Consider the following 23,803-nt stretch of genomic DNA (forward strand, 5'->3'; position numbering starts at 1 on the left):
GCTCAACCTCAACATAGAAGGGTAGAGTCTTGTTATTAGAGAGAGGGAAAGAGAAGGTCATCATGGAAGTGACCCATGAGAGCGGAAGGGTGAGAGTTATGCCACAAGATGTTGAATCAGCACCAAGGCCTGACATGTCATCTGCGTCTTGGAGGCTCAAGAGTGGAAGGGTGAAAGTTGTTCCACAAGATGTTGAATCGCCACCAAGGACTGACATGTCATCTGAGTCTTGGAGATATGAGAGCGCAAGGGTGAATTTCTTGCCACAAGATGTTGCATCAGCACCGAGGACTGACATGTCGTCTCGGTCTGCTTGGAGGCTCAGTGTGCAGGAGTTCCCTGCAATAGCTGAAAGTAGAGTTCGTGAGGGTGGTTTCTTCACACTCCAAAGCCTTCTTCATATGCCAAGTAAGCGTTCTTCATGACTCTCTCTCTCTCTCTCTCTATATATATATATATGGAAAATACTTGTTGTATACCAGTGTACGGACATACAGGTGTGCAACAACTGAAATCATCTTTCATCACCTCACGATTTCTGTTGCTGAAAAACTGTGTGTACGTACACACTGATGTGCAACAATCACTGTTTTATATGTGTGCGTGTGTTTTTGCATGTATAGTTTTATCAAGGCACTCCACATATGGCTTGTTGCGTTAAGGTGTTATGCATGGAGTTGTAATATCATAATCATTTTATGTTTTCTTATTATTCTTTACCAAACTTGATGTTTGGTTCTTTTGGAAAAAGAAATATCAATATTTGAGAACTTTAGGATGCGTTCATTCACCTCCTTATCCATTTACTAGTGATGAACATTGAACATAATGTGATACTCATACTCTTGACTGCAGGGAAACGAAACAAGGTTGCTGATTATTACGCGAAACAAGAGAGGCTCCTTGAAGGGTTTGTTGAGATGGAGACCGTCACTGAAACAGGTTGTATGCCTGGAAGTCTAACAGAGGTTGGTCGTGTTCACCTTGATAATGAAGCTAATTTCTGAGTTTCGTTGCAGAAATAACAATATTGAATGATTACTATTTGTGTTCATGTTTTGCTTCTTTATGACTATGACAAAATTTTGACCATATGAAATGGTTAATGAAAAATTCACCCCCTCCTTAGGATGAGATGCAGCAGCTAAAAATCAGAAACCAATATTTTTTTTCATTGTTATTCTCAGGATGAGATGCAGCAGCTTGCAAAGGGTGAGAGGATGGCGATCTATGTATCAAACATGGCTAACGTCGTCCTCTTTGTGGCAAAACTATATGTTTCCATTGAGAGCAGATCGTTGGCTGTTATTGCCTCAACCTTGGATTCACTCTTAGATCTCTTGTCAGGGTTTATATTGTGGTTTACAGCCAATGCCATGAGAAAAAAAAACCAGGATCGTTATCCAATTGGAAAGAACCGGATGCAGCCAGTGGTGAGTCATCCAATCCAATCATTTAAGTTGTTGAAACTTGAGACTGATAAATAATGAGTTTTTATGTGTACTTAGATACCGTTGCATCTGTGGCTCATATGGTTTACTCAGAAGTCGGTGGAGTGAAAATTATTCATCTTCAACTAATGAAATTAGAGTTAACCCAAAAGCTATGTTGCACGGACACGGACACGGATACGGACACGACACGGACACGGACACGAGGATACGGCAATTTTTGAAAAATAAGGACACGACACGGCGGGGACACGGCGGTTAAATAATTAATTAAATTTTATATTTAGGATATTTTTTAATATTTTTAGACATAAAATACATTTATGTCTAGAATTTAAATTATATAAAAATTATAAATAAGTAAACTAACGCCAAAAATAATACAATAATACACATAAAATATTTAGAGTACAAATCAAAAGTTTAAATATGTTACGTTCAAATACTAATACTAATACTAAAAATAATAGTCAAAATAATAATATAAATTATTTTCTTTTGGACCAATGGCATATCAAAGAAATCATGACTGACACATGGTACTCAATAGTTAAAATTTGAAATTGAATGTTTGAAACTGGCTTTCACGTGGGGTTGGCAGAAGACCCACAAAACAAAGAGGAAATATAAAAAAATATTAGAAAAGTTAAAATGAACGAAAAAGAAAAAGAAAACGTAAATGAAGCAGAAGAAGAAGAAGGCATCTGGGTGAGAGAGCAAAGAAAAAGAAAAAGAAAAAGAAGCAGAAGAAGAAGAAGAAGAAGGAGAGAGGAGGAGCTCGCCGATCGGCCCGATCTAGCTCCGGCAAGCGACGGAGGGCAGCGGCAGCAGCAGCGGGTAGAGGTCAGAGGTCAGACATCTGTGATTTTTCTTTTTTTTTTTTCACTGCTAGCTTGTCGGAGCAGCGTCGGAGCCGTGTCGGCGGCGTGTTGGAGAAGCGAAAAAAAAAAAAAAAAAGAGACACTCGCCGGACACCGGAATCCGACGAGTCGTACCCGTTCCGGTGTCCGACATGTGTCCGACACCGACACGACGCCAAAAATGGCGTGTCCGTGCAACCTAGCCCAAAAGATGCCAAGATTATATGTTTTGAAAGTAGGTTAAAAAATGACTGACTTTTGGGGATGTGGACCCAAGGCATGCAAATAATCACATCTATAAAAATGACAATGTTTTAACCCAACAAATAATTTACAAATTTAGCTTGAGCTTGCAGGGAATCATGGTTTTTGCAGCAGTAATGGCAACTCTTGGATTACAAGTTCTGCTTGATCGTCTGGTCGAGAATTCATTTCAAAGGTATGCAACTTTGTGCTCTGACCTATATATGTTAAGGATATAGATGGCTGTGAACATGGGTTTGAGAAGGGTTTGAAAATTAGCTCCCTTATGTGACCTTGATTATTGGTACCTTAAGGATGACATAAGTTTTGAGGTACTACCGAAATGTATAAGATCCTACTTAGATCACATTCTAAGTTGGTAAATGCAACAAAAATGGACTATGGTGACGAAACTTTTCGTAACGATATGTCCTTATTTCGTTGTATAAGACATATGGTAACGAAACATCATTTGTCACATAATATTGGTGGTCATCTTGGTGATGAAAATTTTTGTCACTAACATATTTAAATTTGTTTAATATAAAAAATGATAGGTGATGAAATTTTCATCACTAAACATTGTATTTAGAAACATTTGAACATGACTATTCTAAATTTCTAATTTTTGTAGTAATTAATTTTCATTTCATGTGTTATTTCAGACCCATCATAAAACTGATTCAGGGAAAGAGAAATGGATGATTGGGATAATGGTCTCTGTAACCATAGTGAAGTTTATGCTCATGGTCTTTTGTCGAAAATTTAAAAATGAAATAGTTAGAGCCTATGCTCAAGATCATTTTTTCGACGTTATTACAAATTCAGTTGGTTTGGTAGCAGCTGTTCTGGCCATTCGATATTATTGGTGGATTGATCCTATTGGAGCTATTATAGTGAGTTCATAAGTGACTATTTTTTTTCCCTATCTTTCAGCTTTAATGCACTTTTGATAATTGGGTTTATTTGTACTTTAATAGTATACAAAACACATTCTCTAAGTTTTACCATAATTTATTTCAGTCGTTTGATTTTATTTTCGTCCATTTCAGTCTTGTAAATTTCAAGTTTATTCAATTAAGACTTTACTATATATATATATATATATAAAAGGCTTTACCGTCAACTTCCTAAAACTATCACAATCACCAGTAGATAGTAGTGTGCATAGGTTGGGTTAGGTTGTAGGTTTTTTCAACTCAACTCATTATAACTGGTAGGTTAAAAAAATCCAATCCAACCCATCATAGGAATCCAACCCAATCCACATTAATTTGGTAGGACCCATGTGTTATACTTTTTTTTAATTACTTTTATTATTATTAGATTGAGAATTAGAACAACACTATTACAAATAAAAGCAAATTTACAACTAAATAATCTTTTAGTATAACACCAACCAATACAAACTACAACTAAATAATCTTTTAGTATAACACCAACCAATACAAACATCATAAGTAAAACTTAAGGTTTGAGTTTTATTTAGGAAAATGGGCAAAAAAAAGTAAATAACAAAATTGAATAATATATTTTAATTTAAATATATATTAAATATAAGTGGATTGGGTCGAGTTAGACGGATTTGTAAATTTTATGTCCTGAACCTAACCTGACCCACTGTAAATTAAAAAAAAAAAAAAAAAAAAAAATTCACAACTCAACCCAACCTACAAACCCCTAAAAACTGACTCAACCTGATGGGTTGAGTTGGATCGGGTCAATTTTTGCAGGTTGGTGAGTTGGCTGCGTACCTCTACCAGCTGCTATGTTTTGCGCATGAAAAAAATAATGGTTTTCACTGTAATGTCTCATATTTTAAGTGAAATGCCCACTATTTGTAGCGTGAGGATAAAATATTCGTTGGCTCCTTGGAGTTAATTCTTAATCTAGCTTTCTATATTGATGTTTTTGAACCCATGCAGATAGCATTATATATAATGAATACATGGACAAAGACAGTCATTGAGAATGTCTGGTCACTAATTGGGAGGACGGCACCACCTGAATTCTTGGCAAAGCTAACCTATCTGATATGGAACCACCATAAAGATATCAAGCACATTGACACAGTAAGAGCATACACTTTTGGTTCTCATTATTTTGTGGAGGTTGACATAGTTTTGCCAAAAGAAATGCTTCTGAACAAAGCTCATAATATTGGTGAGTCACTGCAAATAAAACTTGAGCAACTCCCAGAAGTTGAGCGAGCTTTTGTACATATAGATTTCGAGTGTACTCATAAACCTGAACACAAGAGAAAGGTTTGATGACAATGATGACAGTAGAAATGAACAGAGCTCAGCCTCTCTAGAGCACTAGGGCCTTCAAATGAGTTGCTGATTTAGTTTATATGTGATGCAATATCTATAATGTTATATGTAAAATAATGGAAGCCTTGCAATTGATTTGTAAGCCTCCTCTTGTGCTATCTCATCCTACGTTGTACTTTTTTTCTTTTTCCTCTAGTTTGTTGTTTTGAAGAATTAAATATGTATGATATATTACCGTTCAGTTATAAAAGAATTGTATGAATACAAAACACTTTTAAGGCAATTGTTTTCTACCGTTCAGCTAAAGAGAGTTTCTCATTCAGCCATGAAACTAGTCTTGTAGACTCTAAAGATAGTTTCTCATTCGGCTGTTATAAATGAGTCATGAGAGTAAAACTCATATTTTACATTATTCAATTAAAGATTGCATATCAACTATTTATTTAAAACTCTATACATCATACCACACTTAATAATATTTCAATAAACTCTCACTTGGGTTGAATTTTCAGATGGATATTAGAATTGATTAATTGTGGTTATACGTGTCTACTCTTTAATATGTGATACGATGATGGGATATATTAAGATTAGAGGGTGTAAAACTTGAGTATTACACCATATCTTTATAGAATTTAATTTTTTACAAAATAGACTAGAAAACCAACAATAAATGAAGAGTGCAAGATTATAACAAAAAAAAGTTGAAGAACAAAAGGAAAGGGGAGTAGATAGAAGCCAACATGAAAATTGGAACAAAGGAGATATCTCTTTAATATGTGTTTACTGTGTGGGTGGAGATCTTGTAAGGAATACAGTAAATTGAAATTGAAAACAAGGATTTCGTTTGACAGTGAATGTCTTTCTTCAGCATTGTGCTGAAGAAAAAAGGGCTATAGGAAAAAAAGAAAAAAAGGGCTATAGCCGCGTTTTTAAACGCGGCTAAAAATATGTCCTATAGCCACATTTAAAAAATGCGGCTATAGTTGTCACCTATAGCCACGTTTTAAACGCAGCCATTGGTCCAATCCTATAGCCACGTTTTAAACGCGGCCATAGGTCCTGGTCTTAGGCCACGTTTTAAACGCGACTATTGGTCCAGTCCTATGGCCACGTTTTAAACGCGGCCATAGGTCCTGGTCTTAGGCCACGTTTTAAGCGCGGCTATAGAATCTGGTCTTGGGCTGCGGTTAAAAAGTGTGGCCATAGGACCGTCAGTCCTATAGTCACAGGTTTTAGGCCACACTAGAAAGCGTGGCCTAAAAAAACGTGGCTATAGGCTATAGCCACGTTTTTTTGACATATAGCCGCGTTTTAAAAACGCGGCCATAGAACCTTTTTTTTTGTAGTGGATAGAGCAGTCCATTAATTAAGTACAAAGAAAGCATTAAAAAAAAAAAAAAATCAAGATTTAAAGTAACAAGGTGATCAATGAGTAGAAACAAAAAATTTGGGGATTGATTTCTTGAGAAAAGATGGAGAGAGTGAATTTTTTTTTTCCTTTTGTTATTATTATTATTATTTTATAATTTCTCATTTTTTATTTGAGATAAGGGTTAAAATTACAACTTAACTACCTGTAGTTTGACTAAAATTTAAGTTGCTTACCCGTGGTTTGAAATTTGACACTTTACCCACCTGAAGTTATCTCAGTTAGGGTTCTGTTACCCACATTTGTTAAAATTGAGGTTAAATATGTATTTTTGCTCTTTTTTATGTCTCTCTCCACTAAAAACATAAAAAAACATAACAGAACAAGAGAAAACAAGATCAAAAGTGAGGGTTTTGTAAAAATTATGAGCAAACATTACCACCACCATAGAAGCTTATGCCAAGAATCATCTTTAGCAAAAACAAATTCCTTCATCCATTTCTAAGCAACCAACGAAGCCATAACATCTAAAGCTTAAATCAAACCAAAAAATACCCAGACTATTCACTAATTAATAGAACAAACCCCTTGCTTGTATATTTTAAAGAAGAATAGAAGGTACGAGTATCACACTATTCACTACTGACAGTTGAGAAGATAATGGAAGAGGGCTATGATTCTACTATCTATAGGGAAGGAAGAAGCCCAACTTCAAGAGACAACAACTATGAATATTCAAATCCCAATAATTCTGAAGAAGAAGACGAAGAAGAATCAAGCTATAATCATCAAACCAAACGCCGCAAACATGCACTATTAATCTTATAAGATCGAATCATCACCTTACCTCACTCCAGCATTAAAGCTTAAAGGGGTTTGTTATGGCTTTTTAATTCATGATGATGATGATAATGTTGTTACCTATTATAATTTATCATGGACTATGTTGAATACTATCTCTCTAGGAACAAACCCAGCCTTCTTCTTAGATCAGTTATGGAGTTATAAAAAATTTGGTGTTTGATTTGATTTTTTTTTTTTTTTTTTTTTTGGGGGGGGGGGGGAATATTTTTTGGTTTGATTTAAGCTTTAGATGCTATAGCTTCGTTGGTTGCTTAGAAATGGATGAAGGAATTTATTTTTCCTAGAGATGATTCTTGACATAAGCTTCTATGGTGGTAGAAATGTTTGTTCATAATTTTTACAAAACCCTCTCTTTTTTAAGTTTTTTATTTTTATTTTTTATTTATATATATATATATATATATATATTTTAATGTTTTGCGAGGAGAGAGACATAAAAGTGAGCAAAAATACATATTTAGCCAAATTTTTAACAGAGGTGGGTAACAAAACCCTAACTGAGATAATCTTAGGTGGGTAAAGTGCTAAATTTCAAACCATTGATAGACAACTTAAATTTCAACCAAACTACAGGTAGATAAGTTGTAATTAACCCTTGAGATAAACACTGTCTCTTGGGCTGTGTTTGGTTGCCATAAAACGTTTTCCGGAAAATACATATTTTCCGGAAATGCTAATTTCTGGAAAAGAAAAATATTTCTATGTGTTTGGTTGCATTTCAAAAAATTTTCCGGAAAATATTTTCTAGTGTTTGGAAAAGAAGAAAGGAAAACATAAATCCAGACACAAGCCACAACCCAGAAAACACGAATCCAGAAAACACAAATCCAGAAAACACGATCGCGATCCGAGATCGCGATCTCGCCGGCGCGATCTCGATCCGGCGCGATCTCGCCGGCGCGATCTCGATCCGGCGCGATCTCGCGAAGCGTCGATCGCCGTCGTCGGACTGGTCTTATCCTCTCGCGCGCACGGACTGGAGCTCGAACTGGAGATCGGCGCGGACTGGAGCTCGGACTGGTCTTCTCCTCTCGCGCACGCGCGCGCGCTCTCTCTCTCTCTCTTTTTTCCCGAAAATCCTTTGAAGTGAAAATAGAAGTGGTAATTGATTTCCGTGGTCAAAGGCCTTTTTTTTCGGTCAACGGATTTCAATTTCCGGAAAATAGAATTTTCCGGACCAACCAAACACACCTATTTTCCGGAAAATCATTTCCGGAATCACTTTGAAGTCGATTCAAACGCAGCCTTGATCTCTTGGCAAATTTTTCAAGTCTTGAACGTTTGATTTTATCAATAAATTTGTTTGTAGAACTATTAATTCAGATTTTAATTTTGATAGGAACCTTGGATTTGTATTTTAAGTTTGTCTCTTCATCTTTTGCATTTTGGGTTCTCTTGATATTTTAAAAATTAAGAAAATGCATTCTATTGGCTAATAGATAGGACCTTAAATTTTTTTTTATAGGTCAAGGGGCCTTAATTAAAATGCCATTGTGTAGGAAAAATGAATATAATATATTTTCTTAATTAATAGAGGAACCTTCTTCCATTTTGGGTTTGCGGCGTTTGCCTACTGGTTTAGTCACCTTAAGCCACGGCCTAATTTGTCTATATAGTATAGTATATGACGTGCTCTTGATGTTGTGCTTAAGCAGGGAAACTAAAGATTCAGCCCACCATATCAACTTTGGCGATATTTATGAGAAGTCTATCAAGTGTTTGTCCGAATATCTATTTGGAGTCGCATGTATTTCAAGATATTGGCCTCTTTTTCTATAGGTGTGTCTCTTTCTGCCGTACGTGGCCTTTGTGAGTTTTACAAACTTTGTAATTGATGTTTATTAATTGAATAAAGTTCTCATTTAAAAAGAAAAACATTTGTGATAAAATTGATATATGGGTGCTTTAGACCACTAGCATCTAGTATTCTAAAAAACAAAAAATTGCTATTTTGACACATCAAAAAGTTATTTTATCTATTTTAATATATCATTTTACAATACACCATACATCACGTCTTCTATTCTTTTACCACTTTATTTAAATATTCATTTTAATTCTTTCTTTCTTCTTTTTTTTTTATTCTTTCTTTTTGGTTTTCTTGTCCCAACGAGAGAGAGAGAGAGAGAGAGAGAGAGAGAGAGAGAGAGAGAGAGAGAGAGAGAGAGAGAGAGAGAGAGAGAGAGAGTCACCTTTTTGTGTTGGAAAATAAGTGGATTGAATGAAATAGAGCGTAACAAATTTTTATAGTAAATAAAAAAGGGGAGAAGAAAAGTCAAAATAAAACGAAGATAAAGAGATAGAAGAATTATAACGTTAATGTATAGAGTAGTGGGAAGATAAAAAAGTAAAAGTGAGGGGGAAATGTAATTGTAAGATGGAAAATTAATAAGAAAAAAAAATAGTTACAAGAGAGAGAGAGAGAAAATGTTGGAAAATAAGTGGATTGAATGAAATAGAGCGTAACAAATTTTTATAGTAAATAAAAAAGGGGAGAAGAAAAGTCAAAATAAAACGAAGATAAAGAGATAGAAGAATTATAACGTTAATGTATAGAGTAGTGGGAAGATAAAAAAAGTAAAAGTGAGGGGGAAATGTAATTGTAAGATGGAAAATTAATAAGAAAAAAAAAAATAGTTACAAGAGAGAGAGAGAGAAAATGTTGGAAAATAAGTGGATGATGTGGTAGCTAATGTGGCTCAACAGAAGCGTAACAATAATACATGTTATACTTCAGTTTTTAGATATATATAGATATAGATATAGTTGTTGGGTGGTCTTCTCCTCAAGTTGCGAGATATAAAGTTAACGTCAACGGCGCGGTATTCTCGGCCCAAAAATGTGCTAGTGTGGGAGTGATGATCAAAGATTCAAATGGGCAAGTTATTGCTACTCTATGTAGGAAGTTGAACTCTCCTTTAGGTGCTCTAGAAGTGGAGGCTAAGGCATTTGAAGTGGGGCTGGATTTTGCACGAGATGTGGGTGTCCATGACTTTGTTCTTGAAGGGGGATTCTTTGGTGGTTTACAATGCACTTTGTGGTTCCTCTACACCACCATCTATGATAGCACCTGTGATACGAGGTATTCTGATGTCTTGTAGGCCTTTAGATAGAATTAATTTTTCCCATGTGAAAAGGCAAGGTAATAGACCTGCACACTTGTTAGTAAAGCATGCTTTAGGCATTGCAGATTATTTGACTTGGATGGAAGAGACCCCTTGCTTCCTAGAGCAAGCTCTTCTCCATGATATACACTTTATTTGATTCTCTTAATGAAAGTTGCAGTCTTCCCATCCAAAAAAAAAAGTTGTTGGAAAATAGGTGAATGATATGGTCATTGATGTGACTCAATAAAAACATAACAACAATAAATGTTACATTTCAACTTTTAGATATATATGATATAGATATAGATATAGATGTTAAAAAATAGGTGGATGATGTGGTCACTGATGTAGCTTAACAGAAGTATAGTAACAATAAATGTTATGTTTCAGCTTTTAGATATAAATAAATAAATATATATATATATATATATATATATATATATATAATAGATTTATAAAAAAGAAAAGAAAAGAAAGAAGATATATATAAAGATAGATATAGATTGGTTTTTTTATTTAAAAAAAAAAAACAACATATAACTCACCAGAAACCCCATTTTTCGAACAAAATTACTGACAATATCAATCAAATTGATCTATAAACACTTATCAAACAAAAAATAAAAATGCAACATTAATCATGGAAGAATAAAATGCAACATTAATCATATATATATATATATATAATTCAAGAACAAAATTTTCTCAAAAAGAAAGGAAAAAATTTACTCACCTTTTCTTGGGAGCATGTGCTTTTTGTTAATGGAGATCATTGACTTTTCGTTCATATGAACAATGAATGAGATGTAGGGGGTTCTTATTTCAAGAATATTTGAGTAGTAAATATTAAATTGAGATTGAAGCTATGTAATTATTGTGTTGCACCAAAATTAAGAAAAAAATTTCTCAGGAAAAAAAAAAAAAATTTAAGAAAATTTTTGGGACACATGTCATGACATTAGCCCACGATTGAAATTCAATTTGAAATCTAATTTCGATTTTCTCTTAGTTTTTGGTTTTAAATAAATAAATAAATATATATATATATATATATATATATATTTATATATATATGATGAGATTTTATGTGTTTCACGAATGTAAATTAAATCTCAAATTTGGATGAATAAAGGGTTCAATCTTTACTTATACTAAAAACAGATTGATGTCTTAGTTTGAAAATAAAGAAAACAATCATCAGAAATGAACATTATAAATTAAAATTCTATTAAAAAAAATCTTAAATTTGGATGAATGAAAAATTGTGAAATAAAATAATTATAATATTAATAAAAAGTCTCTAGATACATGTGTGATGAGGTTAGCATAAATTATAGATTATAAATGTGGACATATCACATAACTTATTTAGTAAAAAATATATCTCTTTTTATTAGAAGAAAAGAAAAGAAAAGAAAAAAAAAATATATATATATATATATATATATCTCTCTTTGATACTAAATAACCCAATTAGTAAATAAAAAAAAAGATGTAGACATAATTTATTTTAGTAAAAAATAAATATTATTTTTGAGAAGAAAAAAAAATCTTGATACTAATAAATCAACTAGTAATTAAAAATTTTAAAAAAAAAAATCTCTTATATTAAGAGAAATATTATATCCACAATATTTTTACAATAAATTCTAAGTGATAGGTTGTTATTGGTGGGACAAAAAAATAATTTTAGTAGTAAACTTAAATTAGAACCAATAATAATTAACCACTTATGATTTATTGTGAAAATATTATGAACATCACAATAATTTTTTTTTTTTGAAAATATAAAGTCCTAGACAAATTAGGTCAAAATATATTTTAATTTTAATTTTTTTATTTTTATACAAAATAGAAATTTTACTTAAATTTAATCTAAGTATTCAAGTAGATATATCTAAAAGCAATAAATATTTCTAAATACTAATAAATATATTTACCAAAAATAAATTATAAAATATAAACCGACCATGTATTCTCAACACAGTTGTACGCTTGTGCAGCAATCCAGGAGACTTGCTATAAATAAAACTTGGGAAACTTATATGTTTTCGTGATTCTCATTGAAAACTAAACCGAAACCGAAAGCTCTACATAAAAGCATAGAACAACAACCCCAACAGCCTTGTTGTTGTTGTTTTTGTTTTTGTTTTTTCTCTGTGTTTGTGAAAGAGACAGAGAGAGAGAGAGAGAGAGAGTCGTGGTCATGGAAGATGGAACGAAAGCCATAGCTGAGGCGAACATTAAGAGCAAAACGGAGCCTCTATTGCCACAGGAGGTGGAGAGAGACGACATGTCGTCTACTACATGGAGGCTCAATGTGCTAGACTTTCCTGCACTGCCTCCAAGAAAGGATGGTGATCATAGCTCCTTTAATCTGCGCCGCCTTCTTCGAACCCCAAGTAAACCATCTTCACAAATCTTTATGTATGTATGGTATTATTGATGTTATGTGCAATAAGGTATTTGCTTTTCTTGTTTTGTTTGCGAGTTTTAACGGTCGTGGCATATCAATATAGAATGAAGGGAAAGCTGTGTTTTTTTTACTTTTTATTTTGATTCTTAGTGGTAAAGATTCAAGACCCAGAATTTATTTTTTCTCAAAGATTTTATTTGTTCAGAAAGTCTGGCACCAAGAGAGTTTTATAATAGCCATTAGCCAGACCATGTGGCCCATGTCAATATAGAATGAAAGTTGTGCTCTTTATTCTCTTTTTTGGCTTCTTTCTGGGAAAGATTAAAGACCCTTTATATATATATATATATATATATATATATATATATATAAAAGAAAAAAGAGATGCTCTTTGTCCAATGAAAGCTGGTATTTGGGTTTTTAAACTGAGTTGACTCAGCCGAGTTATGGATTTCTTTGATGAATCTTATCTAATTTTTGGCTTTAGGGCCCAACTTAGATGCAATTACCTAGATGCATTATAACAATGAACCGCATGGTTAATTGTATTTGGGGATACATTTTCTTCAATGCATTGAACAACGAACCAAATTGATTGTCTATTGAAAGTTAACACTTTGTGCTATATAGTACTTGTATACAACCACATGTTTGAATTTAATTAGGGAAGTTAGAATATAGAATCAATTTAATTGGTGAACTTAATATACGGCACCAGCACCTAGTACCCATTTTTCAACTTTTTTGAAATAGTGTTGGTTAAAAAAGTTGTACTTTGAAAATTGCTACTAAAAAAAAAAAAGGCAGACTATAGAGAATATAGAGCTAATGAACTATAGAGAGTCTTTGACATAGAGTAATGGAGAAAAAGTAGTGGGTCCATGTGAATGTGATAATTCACTATCATAGTTGCATATGTCACCAAGTTGTTGCAAATTGTTGTAGGAAATTCAGTGGACCTAGAAGAACTGAAGGAACTATTCACTATTAATTTTACCTTTGGCTTAGAACTGAGTTGGCTCAGCCAAGTCACCGATCCGTATTACTTGGACATTTCTTTTTCATGGTTGTGTTTTTCTGCCACTGGCCTAGGGGCCAAATGGCACACTCTTTAATCCTTCAAGGGAGTGGTCAGGCTTCACATTCTGAGTGTCATTCATTTTGGGAGAGGGATCTTTTAGGTGCCCAGTGTATGGACTTAGGTGAGGATATGGTAATCTCTGTACCAAATGAATGTGTTTGTATTTTTTTTTTTTTTAATTATGTGGAAGTTTCTGTAGCTTGAGTTTTGGGCTCATTGTGTGGCACAATTTTCTTCAAACACAATATATGCATGTATAGTATTGAATACCTTTGGAAAAATTAATTATGACATGGAACCCATTTGTGAAATGGAATACTATGACGAGGATTGCTAATAAAAAACAAGATACATGCACACAGGTACTACATAATATATTTGTTTGTTATATCAAAGCATTCTATAAAAAGGGCTTCATCTATGCATGTGACGCATTCTTCTATCTGTAGCTTTATAAAGATAGTAATTCATGCACTATGTATTTATAAGATTCATGATGCGTGTAGGTATCACATATGTGATGCATTCACTCTTTCTCAATAGCTTAGGAATTTGGAATAATTAGTCCAGCAGAAAATATTGACAGGAAACTAATGCTCTCTTTACACATTAAGAAAAATTCCCCGGGTCTATAATCAGGTAATGGTCCCTATTAGATGTCATTAAAGCCTAATACACTTTTAAGCCATGTGTTTTGTTTGTTCAGTTATTGATTGATATATGTTATTCATTTATAAATTATTGGCAAAAGGTTTTAAAAGATGTAAGATGGTTAATTAAGGTTGTTACAACATCTTGAAAAAAATTTGGAATCACTTAGGAATTCTTAAGAAGTATGACTTTGGTTTATGAATTGGCAAACTGCATAAAATAGTCGTAAAAAAGAAGAAGCAAAAAAAATATATTAATATTTAACTCAATATTATTGGAAGGAAAATAGAAAGGCATTTTTATTCATTCAATTTAGGGGGAAAAAAATTAAACCTTAGAAGAAGTTTTTTGTCCTATTCTATCAGAATTTGGCAACGGTTTTAGCTCAAGTAAAACCCCTTCACCTTATAAGTTCTAGGTGGAAGGTATGGCCATGGGTTCAAGACCCATTGAGTGCATGTGTAACTTACCAATAAAAAAAAAAATAAATGGTGATTGTTTTAGCTTGTTATATAAATTATGCCTAAGTATGGTTGGTTGTGTTGAGTTTTGCACTGAAGATGTTTTGTCACAATAATAAATTTCACACTCAGGTTGAGAATATCTTCACAAATATATTGCAATTGGTTTCAGCACAAGCAAACAAAGGAGTTCTGGGGAAAGAGAGAATTTTTTTATTGGTACTTGGAATAATCACACACACTTTGCTCTCATTTAAGAAAACTCACCGCTCTTTGTCTTCCACACTTTGACCTTTGCATTCGGTGGTGAAGTTTTATATAGAATGCCAAAGAGATATGCTTTCTTAGCTTCTACTTATCAAAAAAAAGATATGCTTTCTTAACTTCCTTATCTAAACTGCTAACATAACATTACAAAAGGTTGAACACATAAAAGACAAAGGCCCATTCAACAAAAGAAACTCTTTCTTATCTACATTGTCATGCCAACGTTACTCTATCTGTTCCTAAAAATTTGAAATGTTAAAGGCAACAACTCGTGTACTAAAGTGAGAAGTTGTCTCTTCATTAGTTGTAATCTACTGTCCTAACCTAACCTAGAAAAGACAAGCAGAACACGCTAGATAGAACATGTGCAATTCTACTTGATTTGGTTTTGTTCAGTGAAAGAATATTCAGAAAGTTTTTAAGAAAAAACCACTGGCTGCCAATGAGCTCTAGCTTAACTGGCACCTTCTCCCTTTATAAGCTTAGGTGGAGAGTGAGAGCTTAGGTGGAGAGTGAGGTTTTGGGTTCAGGACCATCCAGTGCATGAGTAAATTACCAATTAAAAAAAAAACAAAGCACCGTCCTATTGCTATAGTTAGTGATGACTCTTATAGGGAGGTTGACCTTGTTGATTGCTGTATGATTTTATTTTATTTTTTTCATTTTAAAAAATGATTAGAATCCCTCAGTCATCTGTGGATGACTTGAATTGGTTCAAAATTGGTGTATCTTAGTCCTTTAATCAGTTTTCATTAATGGGCTGGTTTTTCCAGTTTTGAGTAAAAATTGGTGTAATTTATACCTCCCATCATGATTTTAGATCGTCAAATGTAAGCTGTTTGTAGCAAAGAAATTTAATGGTCCTTATGCTGAAGGCATCGAATCTTGCTTAGGTATCCATATGTCGCAAACAAGCATTTATATGGAATTTTTCATTTATGTTCTCCAGCTGTTCTAAAAGCAGAAAATAGTCTGTGGTTGTCATGATGTCCCATATTTGCTGAAAATATACTAGTATTTGATAAAGTAACTTTGTGATGTTGTCCTTCAAAATAGCTGAAATGGAGCATCAAATCCAAAACTTAACTAGGGAATTTCGTGCAAATATGATCCTGAAACTATTGAATCTAATAAATTGATATTTGAAATGTTTACTCAATGTTGGACTATCCTGACTTAGTTATGATAACAACTACACTTGAATAAATAAATTGGAAAAAACATAAAACCATTGAAATTTTTGTGTTTGCAGTTTGAAGATATTTTATTCTTGTTAGATATATATTGGGATCTTTGGATCTTCAATTTCACAGCAAGGACGTTCCTTACTTCCTGCACTTAAAATTTCTGAATGGTGGAGTTGGAAGGATTTTGGGAATAACCTCTTTCACATTCTTTAGAGATGATTTTGAGCAGGAGTAATTATGGATAACCTGACAGCTTTGAACTTCCTATTGGAGTTATGATAAGGCACTTCACATATTGCCTTTTGTTTTCAGTTGTTATGCTTAGGATTATAATCTAGGAAGCATGGGTACAGACACTGGTATGACATAGCAACACGAGCAATTTCTGAAAAATTATTACATAGCACAGCCGGTATGACACTGATACGACATCATAAATGAAGTTTCTGTGCTTCCTAGGTTATAATCATAATCAATCAATGTTTTCTTAATCTTTAACAAACACTTATAAAAAAAAAAAAAAAAAAAAACGTTTTCTTAATATTTAACATATGTGATGTTTAGTTCTTTTGAAAAATGAAACATAAAAATTTGATGAATTTGGATGCTTTAATTTTCCCCGTTGTTCATATTAGTGATGAATGTAATGTGAACATTGTACTTTTGACTGCAGGGAAACAAAGCAAGGTTGCTGACTATTACAAGAAACAAGAAAGGCTCCTTGAAGAGTATACTGAGATGGAGGCTATGAGTGAAATAGGTTTTGCTCCTGGAAGTCTAACAGAGGTTGGAGTTCTGCAAAAAACTTTCATCTATTTCTTGTGATATTTTATGGGATTTGAGAGCTCTTTAATTTTTTTTTTTTTTTGGGTATTTGCAACAAGCTTTTATTGAAATGAAAAGGGGAGAGGGAATATTTTTATCAAAAAGATTTTATTGATAAACATTCTTTTAATGCTTGTTTCTAAAGTCAAACATTATCAAGTTTAGAGGACATATTCACAAGTTTCATCCAAGATGGAGGCCATGCCCAACTTCTTTCTTTTGTTTTTGTTTTTTTTCCCCTTTTTAAAATTATTTTTCAAATGCATGTCCATTTTAGTGGTGTTAAATTGTAACTTGTGGAACAAAGCAGGAAGGAAATTTCTCAGTTTGATTGCGGAAATCAATGACTACAATTCGTGTTCATGTTTTCCTTCTCTATGACACATATATCACCTTGTGTAATAAAAGTTTCAAGCTCCTTCCCCCACTCACCTCCCCCCCCCCCCCCCCCCCCCCAACAAAAAAAAAGATCTTCTCAACTAAATCTGTCTAGTGTCCCGGGAAACAGAAATTGATTTTCTTTGTTGATCTACTTACACTTTCTCAGGATGAGATGAAGCTGCTTGCAAAGAGTGAAAGGATGGCCATCCATATATCAAACATATCTAATGTTGTGCTCTTTGCAGCGAAGATCTTTGCTTCTATTGAGAGCAGATCATTGTCGGTTATTGCCTCAACCTTGGATTCACTCTTAGATCTCTTGTCGGGTTTCATATTGTGGTTTACAGCTCATGCCATGCGAAACCCAAACCAGTATCATTATCCAATTGGAAAGAAACGGATGCAGCCAGTGGTAAGTCATCTAATCTAACAATTGTGAGGGTGCATTTGGAAATACCATAATGCATATTTAAACTTTATACTCTCCCTTCCTGCAATCAGTTTAATATGTTTTACTGCCACAATAAAAAATAATCTTCTCTTTTCTGTCAGGCCATTATGATAACTTCAACTGAGTACAACAGAAAAGGCTACTGTTTTAGCTGCTTTAATGTTTTTGTATTCCATATTCTATTAAAATGAATATTCTGATAGATTTAAGTTGTTAAAGCTGATAATGAGAAGTCATCTGTAATTGGGTTAGTGTTGCACCCTTTGCCTCAGTTGGTTGCTCAGAATTTGTTGAAGAGAGATTTCGCATCTTAAACTGATTAACAAGTTAGCCCCAAATAATTCAAGGTTATATACTTTTCTTTTTTCCATTTCGCCAATATTTCTTCTGATGAATGAGGGAAATAGACTGCAATGCTTTTCCCATCATTACTGGTGTTGCCTCAGCTATATCTTATTCCACAAATGCTGGAGGGGGAAGAGACCCCTAATGGTGTTAGGCACTTAGGCTAGTTTTATTCTATTACTAGAAGCTTGAAATTAATGTAATAGACGTCCAGAGATTTCATTAGGTCATGCTTTAGAATCTCATTATGTTATTGAAATATTGAGCTTAGTGTGTTTGCCAAAAAAAGAAGTGGTTTTTGACAGAGTTTGCTACTTTGTTTTTAATGAGAAAATGCAGGTGACCCTAGGCTTTTTGCTTCTGCATATCAGGCAAAATGAAAAGATACTCTAGAATAGAAGCCTTTTTTTTTTTTTTTTGGGGATAAAATGGAAAAGCAGTCAAACAATCTACTCTAAGGGGAATAAATGGCATTGATTTTGTGCATAGTTTTTGAATGTAGGTTCATGGGTGACTATGACTTATGGGGATGTGGACCCAAGGCATGCTAATAATCACATCAGATATGCCCAGACTGTGTTTGAATTTTTTGTTACAACACTTAACGCTATAACACAACAAATATTTTACTAATTTATATTGAGCATGCAGGGAATCATTGTTTTTGCATCAGTAATGGCAACTCTTGGATTACAAATACTGCTTGAGTCTGGTCGACAATTCGTTAATAAGGTATGCAATTTAATACTATTTTCTTCAACTTAAGGGCATATATGGTGGTGAGCACAGTTGGGCTCGTACACATGTTAACCAAAGTTGGATTTGAGAAGGGTTTGTAGATTAGCACCCTTCTTGATGTCTAGTCAGAACTCAGAGCTCCAAGGCTTCCTTAATTATTAGTGCTTTCGGATGACATAGGTTTTGAGGTACTATCCAAATGTATGAGATCCTAGTTAGATCACAGTCTTAGTTGGTGGCTGCAACACTTGTGCATGGTTGTTCTACAGTTCTAGTTTTGTAATCTTTTACAATATCAGTGATTAATATATTCTCCATTTCATATGCTGATTACAGTCTGAGCCTGAAAAGGATCCTGTGAAGGAGAGATGGATGATTGGAATAATGTGCTCCGTAACTATAGTGAAGTTTGTGCTCATGGTCTATTGTCGAAGATTTGAAAATAAAATTGTTAGAGCCTATGCACAAGATCATTTCTTTGATGTTATTACTAATTCAGTCGGTTTGGCAGCAGCTGTCCTGGCCATTCGATATTATTGGTGGATTGATCCTACTGGAGCTGTTATAGTGAGTTCATATGCAACTGATTTTTTTTCCCTTTCCCCTTTTTTACTGTATGTTATATAATTGGGTTCAGCTACTCTTCAAGTTTTTAATTTTCTTTCTTTTCATAAAATTATCATAATTACGAGCAACCATGTTTTTCATAACAAAATATTGATTTTTTTTGTCTATTATGTCTCTCATTTAAAAAAAAAAAAGGGGGGGGGGGGGGTAAAATGCCACTCTTTGCCTTGACATGGTAGAATTCCTTTTTGGTAAATCTCCTTTTTCTGCATTTTGAAAATGGGGTGTTTGAAAAAGATATACCTACAAAAAGGAGAGCTTTTAAAAAGAAATTTTTTGAAAAAGTGCTGTTTTCAAAACAGGTACAAGTGGCATTTGGATGGAATTTTTGTAGGCTTCTTGGAGTTGAACATTACTATATCTAATTATGATAATTTCTTGAACCTGTTTTGCAGATAGCATTATATACAATGAATACATGGACAAAGACTGTCTTTGAGAATGTATATGCACTAATTGGAAGGACAGCACCACCTGAATATTTGGCAAAGCTAACATATCTGATATGGAACCACCATGAAGATATCAAGCACATTGATACAGTACGAGCATACACTATTGGTACTCATTATTTTGTGGAGGTTGATGTAGTTTTGCCACATGACATGGTTCTGAACAAAGCACATAATATTGGCGAGACATTGCAAGAGAAGCTGGAGCAACTCCCTGAAGTTGAGAGAGCTTTTGTGCATATAGATTTTGAGTATACTCACAGGCCTGAACACAAGACCATGGCTTGATGACAATGATGGCAGTAGTATGGTCAGACCTCGGCCTTTCCAATGCACAAGGGCTTTCAAAAGAGGTGCTGATTCAGTTAATATGTGGCTCAATTTTATGTATTTTGCCAAACAGACTGAATAGAATTTTAACATCTTACGGTCTAGTATCATTAGACCGTTGATCTTCTGCTAATCCTTAATACCCAACCATTTTCCTTTTTATGTAAGGTGATAAAAGTTGGATATTTTATAAGATAAACTTGAGCTGCAAGCCCTCATTTTATTGTTTTTGTCGATTTAATTATATGGGAGCTATGGAAGCATTGACCTTCAATTTTACTTGGGAACTTCTTTAGTACTGCCACACTATTGATTCTCCATTTTGTGGCTGCTAAAATTGTTGTTCTGCCACGACTCGAAATGAGTGTGTAAGACTTTCTATTCTCAGGTGTGTTAAATCTTCTTCCAATTAGTCAGTATTGCAACAGCCGTTTAGGCTGCAATGTAACTGCTGCTAAATTATTCTATGGCCATGTTAGTAAGGTTCAAGATGTTGGCTCTTTAAGCTTTGTTTTGTCAGAAATGTCTTTTTGTGTATTCAAGAGCAAGCCTCGGTTCACCTTTGTTAATTGGGTCTATATCCTACTTTGATATGAGGTTAGATTGAAGGGTCTTTCTTACATTGGTTTACTTATATATATTAAGGCTAGGTCTTCTCTCCACTTCAAATGTGAGACGAAATTATGGTTTGTGCCATCAAAAGTAGAGGCAAGAAAGAAGCAGTAAGTGCCTTTGTGTGTGCACCTATTGCTACAATTCGTTTGTTAAATCCTATTATTTGCTCGATGTGTTTTAATATCTAGAGATCTTCTAGAGTTTTTTTTTTGGGAATTCTAGTTCTTTAAATCTTCACCTTCTTGCATAATCATAAAAAAATTATTTTTAAAGAAAAAAAAAACCAAACTGAATTTTTTCTAGGTCAGTTATTAAGAAACCTAAATTGTACAAAATATAATAAAAGAGAACTTGAAGTCTTGAATATATTAGCATCACAAAAAAAAAAGGGCAAATACATGAAATTTTACAATTTTCTTCTACTAACAAAATAAAAAAGCAAAAAGGGACTGATAAAAGATAAAGTGAGAACTGAGAATGTTAAGATGAGAATAAGGAAGTGAGAAAGTTTGAAAATGATGATGGAGAAGATAAAAATGGAGAGAGAGAGGGATAGAGAACAGACTATGGAAGTGGAGACATATCAAATTGATGTAGCAATTTAACTGGATTAATTAAAGTGAAAGAAAAATGGAAGTTTAATGGGATTAAGTAGGGTGAAAGAAAAATGCTAAAAATACTACGAGCTGTACTAAATAAAATTTACAAATTGATGTAGCAATGAATGTAATTAATGAGTTTCAACCATTTAAAAAAAATAAATATTTGAATTTGAATTGTCTCTTTACAATGGGTGACATATCAGTTTGTAAGTTTAATGTAGTAAAACTTGTAGCAACTAACACTACTTAAGGTGATAGGAACATTGGTGGAGTGATGAAGTGGCACAATTTTAGCCTTCTATTATAAAAGGGAATGTGAAGGTTTAGAGTAATTCTAGATCCACACTTTTTACCACACATATTTTTACACTTATCTTATATGACAGATTGTGACCGGTTATTTGTTAATTTCACATGGACCCACTTATTTTTCTTCGTCACTTATAACCTACCAAATTAGAGGTCCAAAAAGTTGTGGTTATAGATTTTTTCGATAGTTTAAAGAAAAAAAAAAATTGGTTAAGCTAAGATCTTATCCTCTAATGGTTCATTTGAGATGTCCCATACCCACATAGAAAGTGATAGCTATGAGGAGTGAAACTGTGAAATGCATGACTTCTCGGGAGCATACCCAAGGCATGACCAGCTCACCATTTCAGGGTGTGGCTTGAGTGGTAGGAATTCTTGTACCACTTCTTATGATACTTGCATGAGTTGAGAAGTTCGAATAGTAAAGCTTCAACGAATGTGTTGTACTCATAATGATAGTCTTATTAAGGTCCGGTTGTATACATGATATTATCCTTATAGTCACGTGATATAGGATTGATGAATCCACACTGAAGACTTGATTTTATTTATTTATTATTTAAAGGGCCTTACTTTATAATTTAAAAAAAAAAAAAAATTGAAGAAAGAAATCTTTTTTTTTTTTTTATAGGATTGAAGAAGAAACTTTAAAACTTGAGAGTTGAGAGACATATTGATCTAACATATGCAAGACTGAAGTAACAACTTCTGACATATTGAAGAAGTTGTACAGAGGTCTTAATAACAATCTTGAAAATGGTCTAACAAGATATATACGTCCAAAAAGTTGAAATATCTCCATCACCATTGTCGACAAGGTCCAAATGGCCACCATTCATTATCAGGTGGGGCCAAACATAACCGAGATACCAAGCAAAGTCCTCACCAGTAGTCACCACCAAGCCAAAAATTCCTAATTCCTAATTCCTTTACAAATGGTGCAGATCTTATCGTCACCTTAAAGTTCCAATGGTCATACAATGAAGCATAATATATTCGGTTTCAAAGACAAGAACCCATGACCTACTATATTCAGTTTGGTTGACGATTTTATATACAATTTGACCCAAACCAGTTCCAGCACAGAAATACAAATACCTTTTGTTGGAGTTCGTAAAATTAATTTTAACTTAGATTTTTTCTGTAGTTTTATCTATATCTGCTCCTATAAATTTATATGATTCAAAACATACAAAAATTGGCCTCTTTAAGTCTAAGGAATTTTTTTTTTTTTTTTTTTTTTGAAGGAATAAGTCTAAGATAATTAAATGATAGTTGAGCACTCGTATCATGGCATCCAACATTTGACCTTCTTATTTTTATTTTTTTATTAGAAACAAAGACACGCACAAGGAAGGGAGAAAATGATTCTAACACGACGTTTGATTGACTAGAAGTGCTCTCGAGCCTTTTGGCACGTAGAGGCAGAGTCGGTCCCACAGGTTCTTGTGGGAGTCAAGTGACCTTCTCCTCTGGTGATGAGGTCAGGGTTGGTTTTTGTTAACGGGATAGGAATGGCGGAGGAGCTCGAAACTTTATGGTAGAAACTTAAAGTCACCGAAGAAGAGGAGGTAAGTATTTCTCTTGGAGGCGAATGTACGAGAGCTGCAAACGAGAGGGGAAAAAACTGCCTGGTCGTGAGGGTACTATCACGAAGGGGTATTATGTTAGATGCTCTGAGAAAGAATATAAGGATGCTATGGAAACTGAACAAAAGTCTTCAGCTTTCGGTGATTGAAGAGGAGTTATTTTTGGCAGAGTTTGAGGATGCAAAAGACAAGAAAAGAGTGATGGAGATGAGACCGTGGCACTACGAAAAACAGCTGATGCTTTTGCAAGAGTTTGAAGGAGAGCAAGACCCGAAAGATATTGTGCTGAAATGGTCACCATTCTGG

At 33.8% G+C, this 23,803-nt stretch overlaps 1 protein-coding gene and 1 pseudogene across 1 annotated transcript; both read left to right on the top strand.

Moving 5' to 3' along the window:
* The first annotated feature begins 293 nt into the window (after window positions 1-293).
* LOC115987814 lies at window positions 294-4,939 on the top strand (annotated as a pseudogene).
* Window positions 4,940-12,251: 7,312 nt separating this feature from the next.
* Window positions 12,252-20,662, top strand: LOC115987292 (metal tolerance protein 9-like). Its single transcript, XM_031110815.1, has 6 exons — window positions 12,252-12,572; window positions 16,907-17,019; window positions 17,606-17,851; window positions 18,887-18,967; window positions 19,310-19,540; window positions 19,996-20,662. Exons 1-6 carry the CDS (start codon window positions 12,377-12,379, stop codon window positions 20,338-20,340), a joined length of 1,212 nt encoding a protein of 403 aa, XP_030966675.1. The 5' UTR covers window positions 12,252-12,376; the 3' UTR covers window positions 20,341-20,662.
* Window positions 20,663-23,803: the final 3,141 nt, after the last annotated feature.

Source organism: Quercus lobata, chromosome 4, assembly GCF_001633185.2.
Source record: "Quercus lobata isolate SW786 chromosome 4, ValleyOak3.0 Primary Assembly, whole genome shotgun sequence".
In the NCBI taxonomy this organism is placed as follows: domain Eukaryota; kingdom Viridiplantae; phylum Streptophyta; class Magnoliopsida; order Fagales; family Fagaceae; genus Quercus; species Quercus lobata.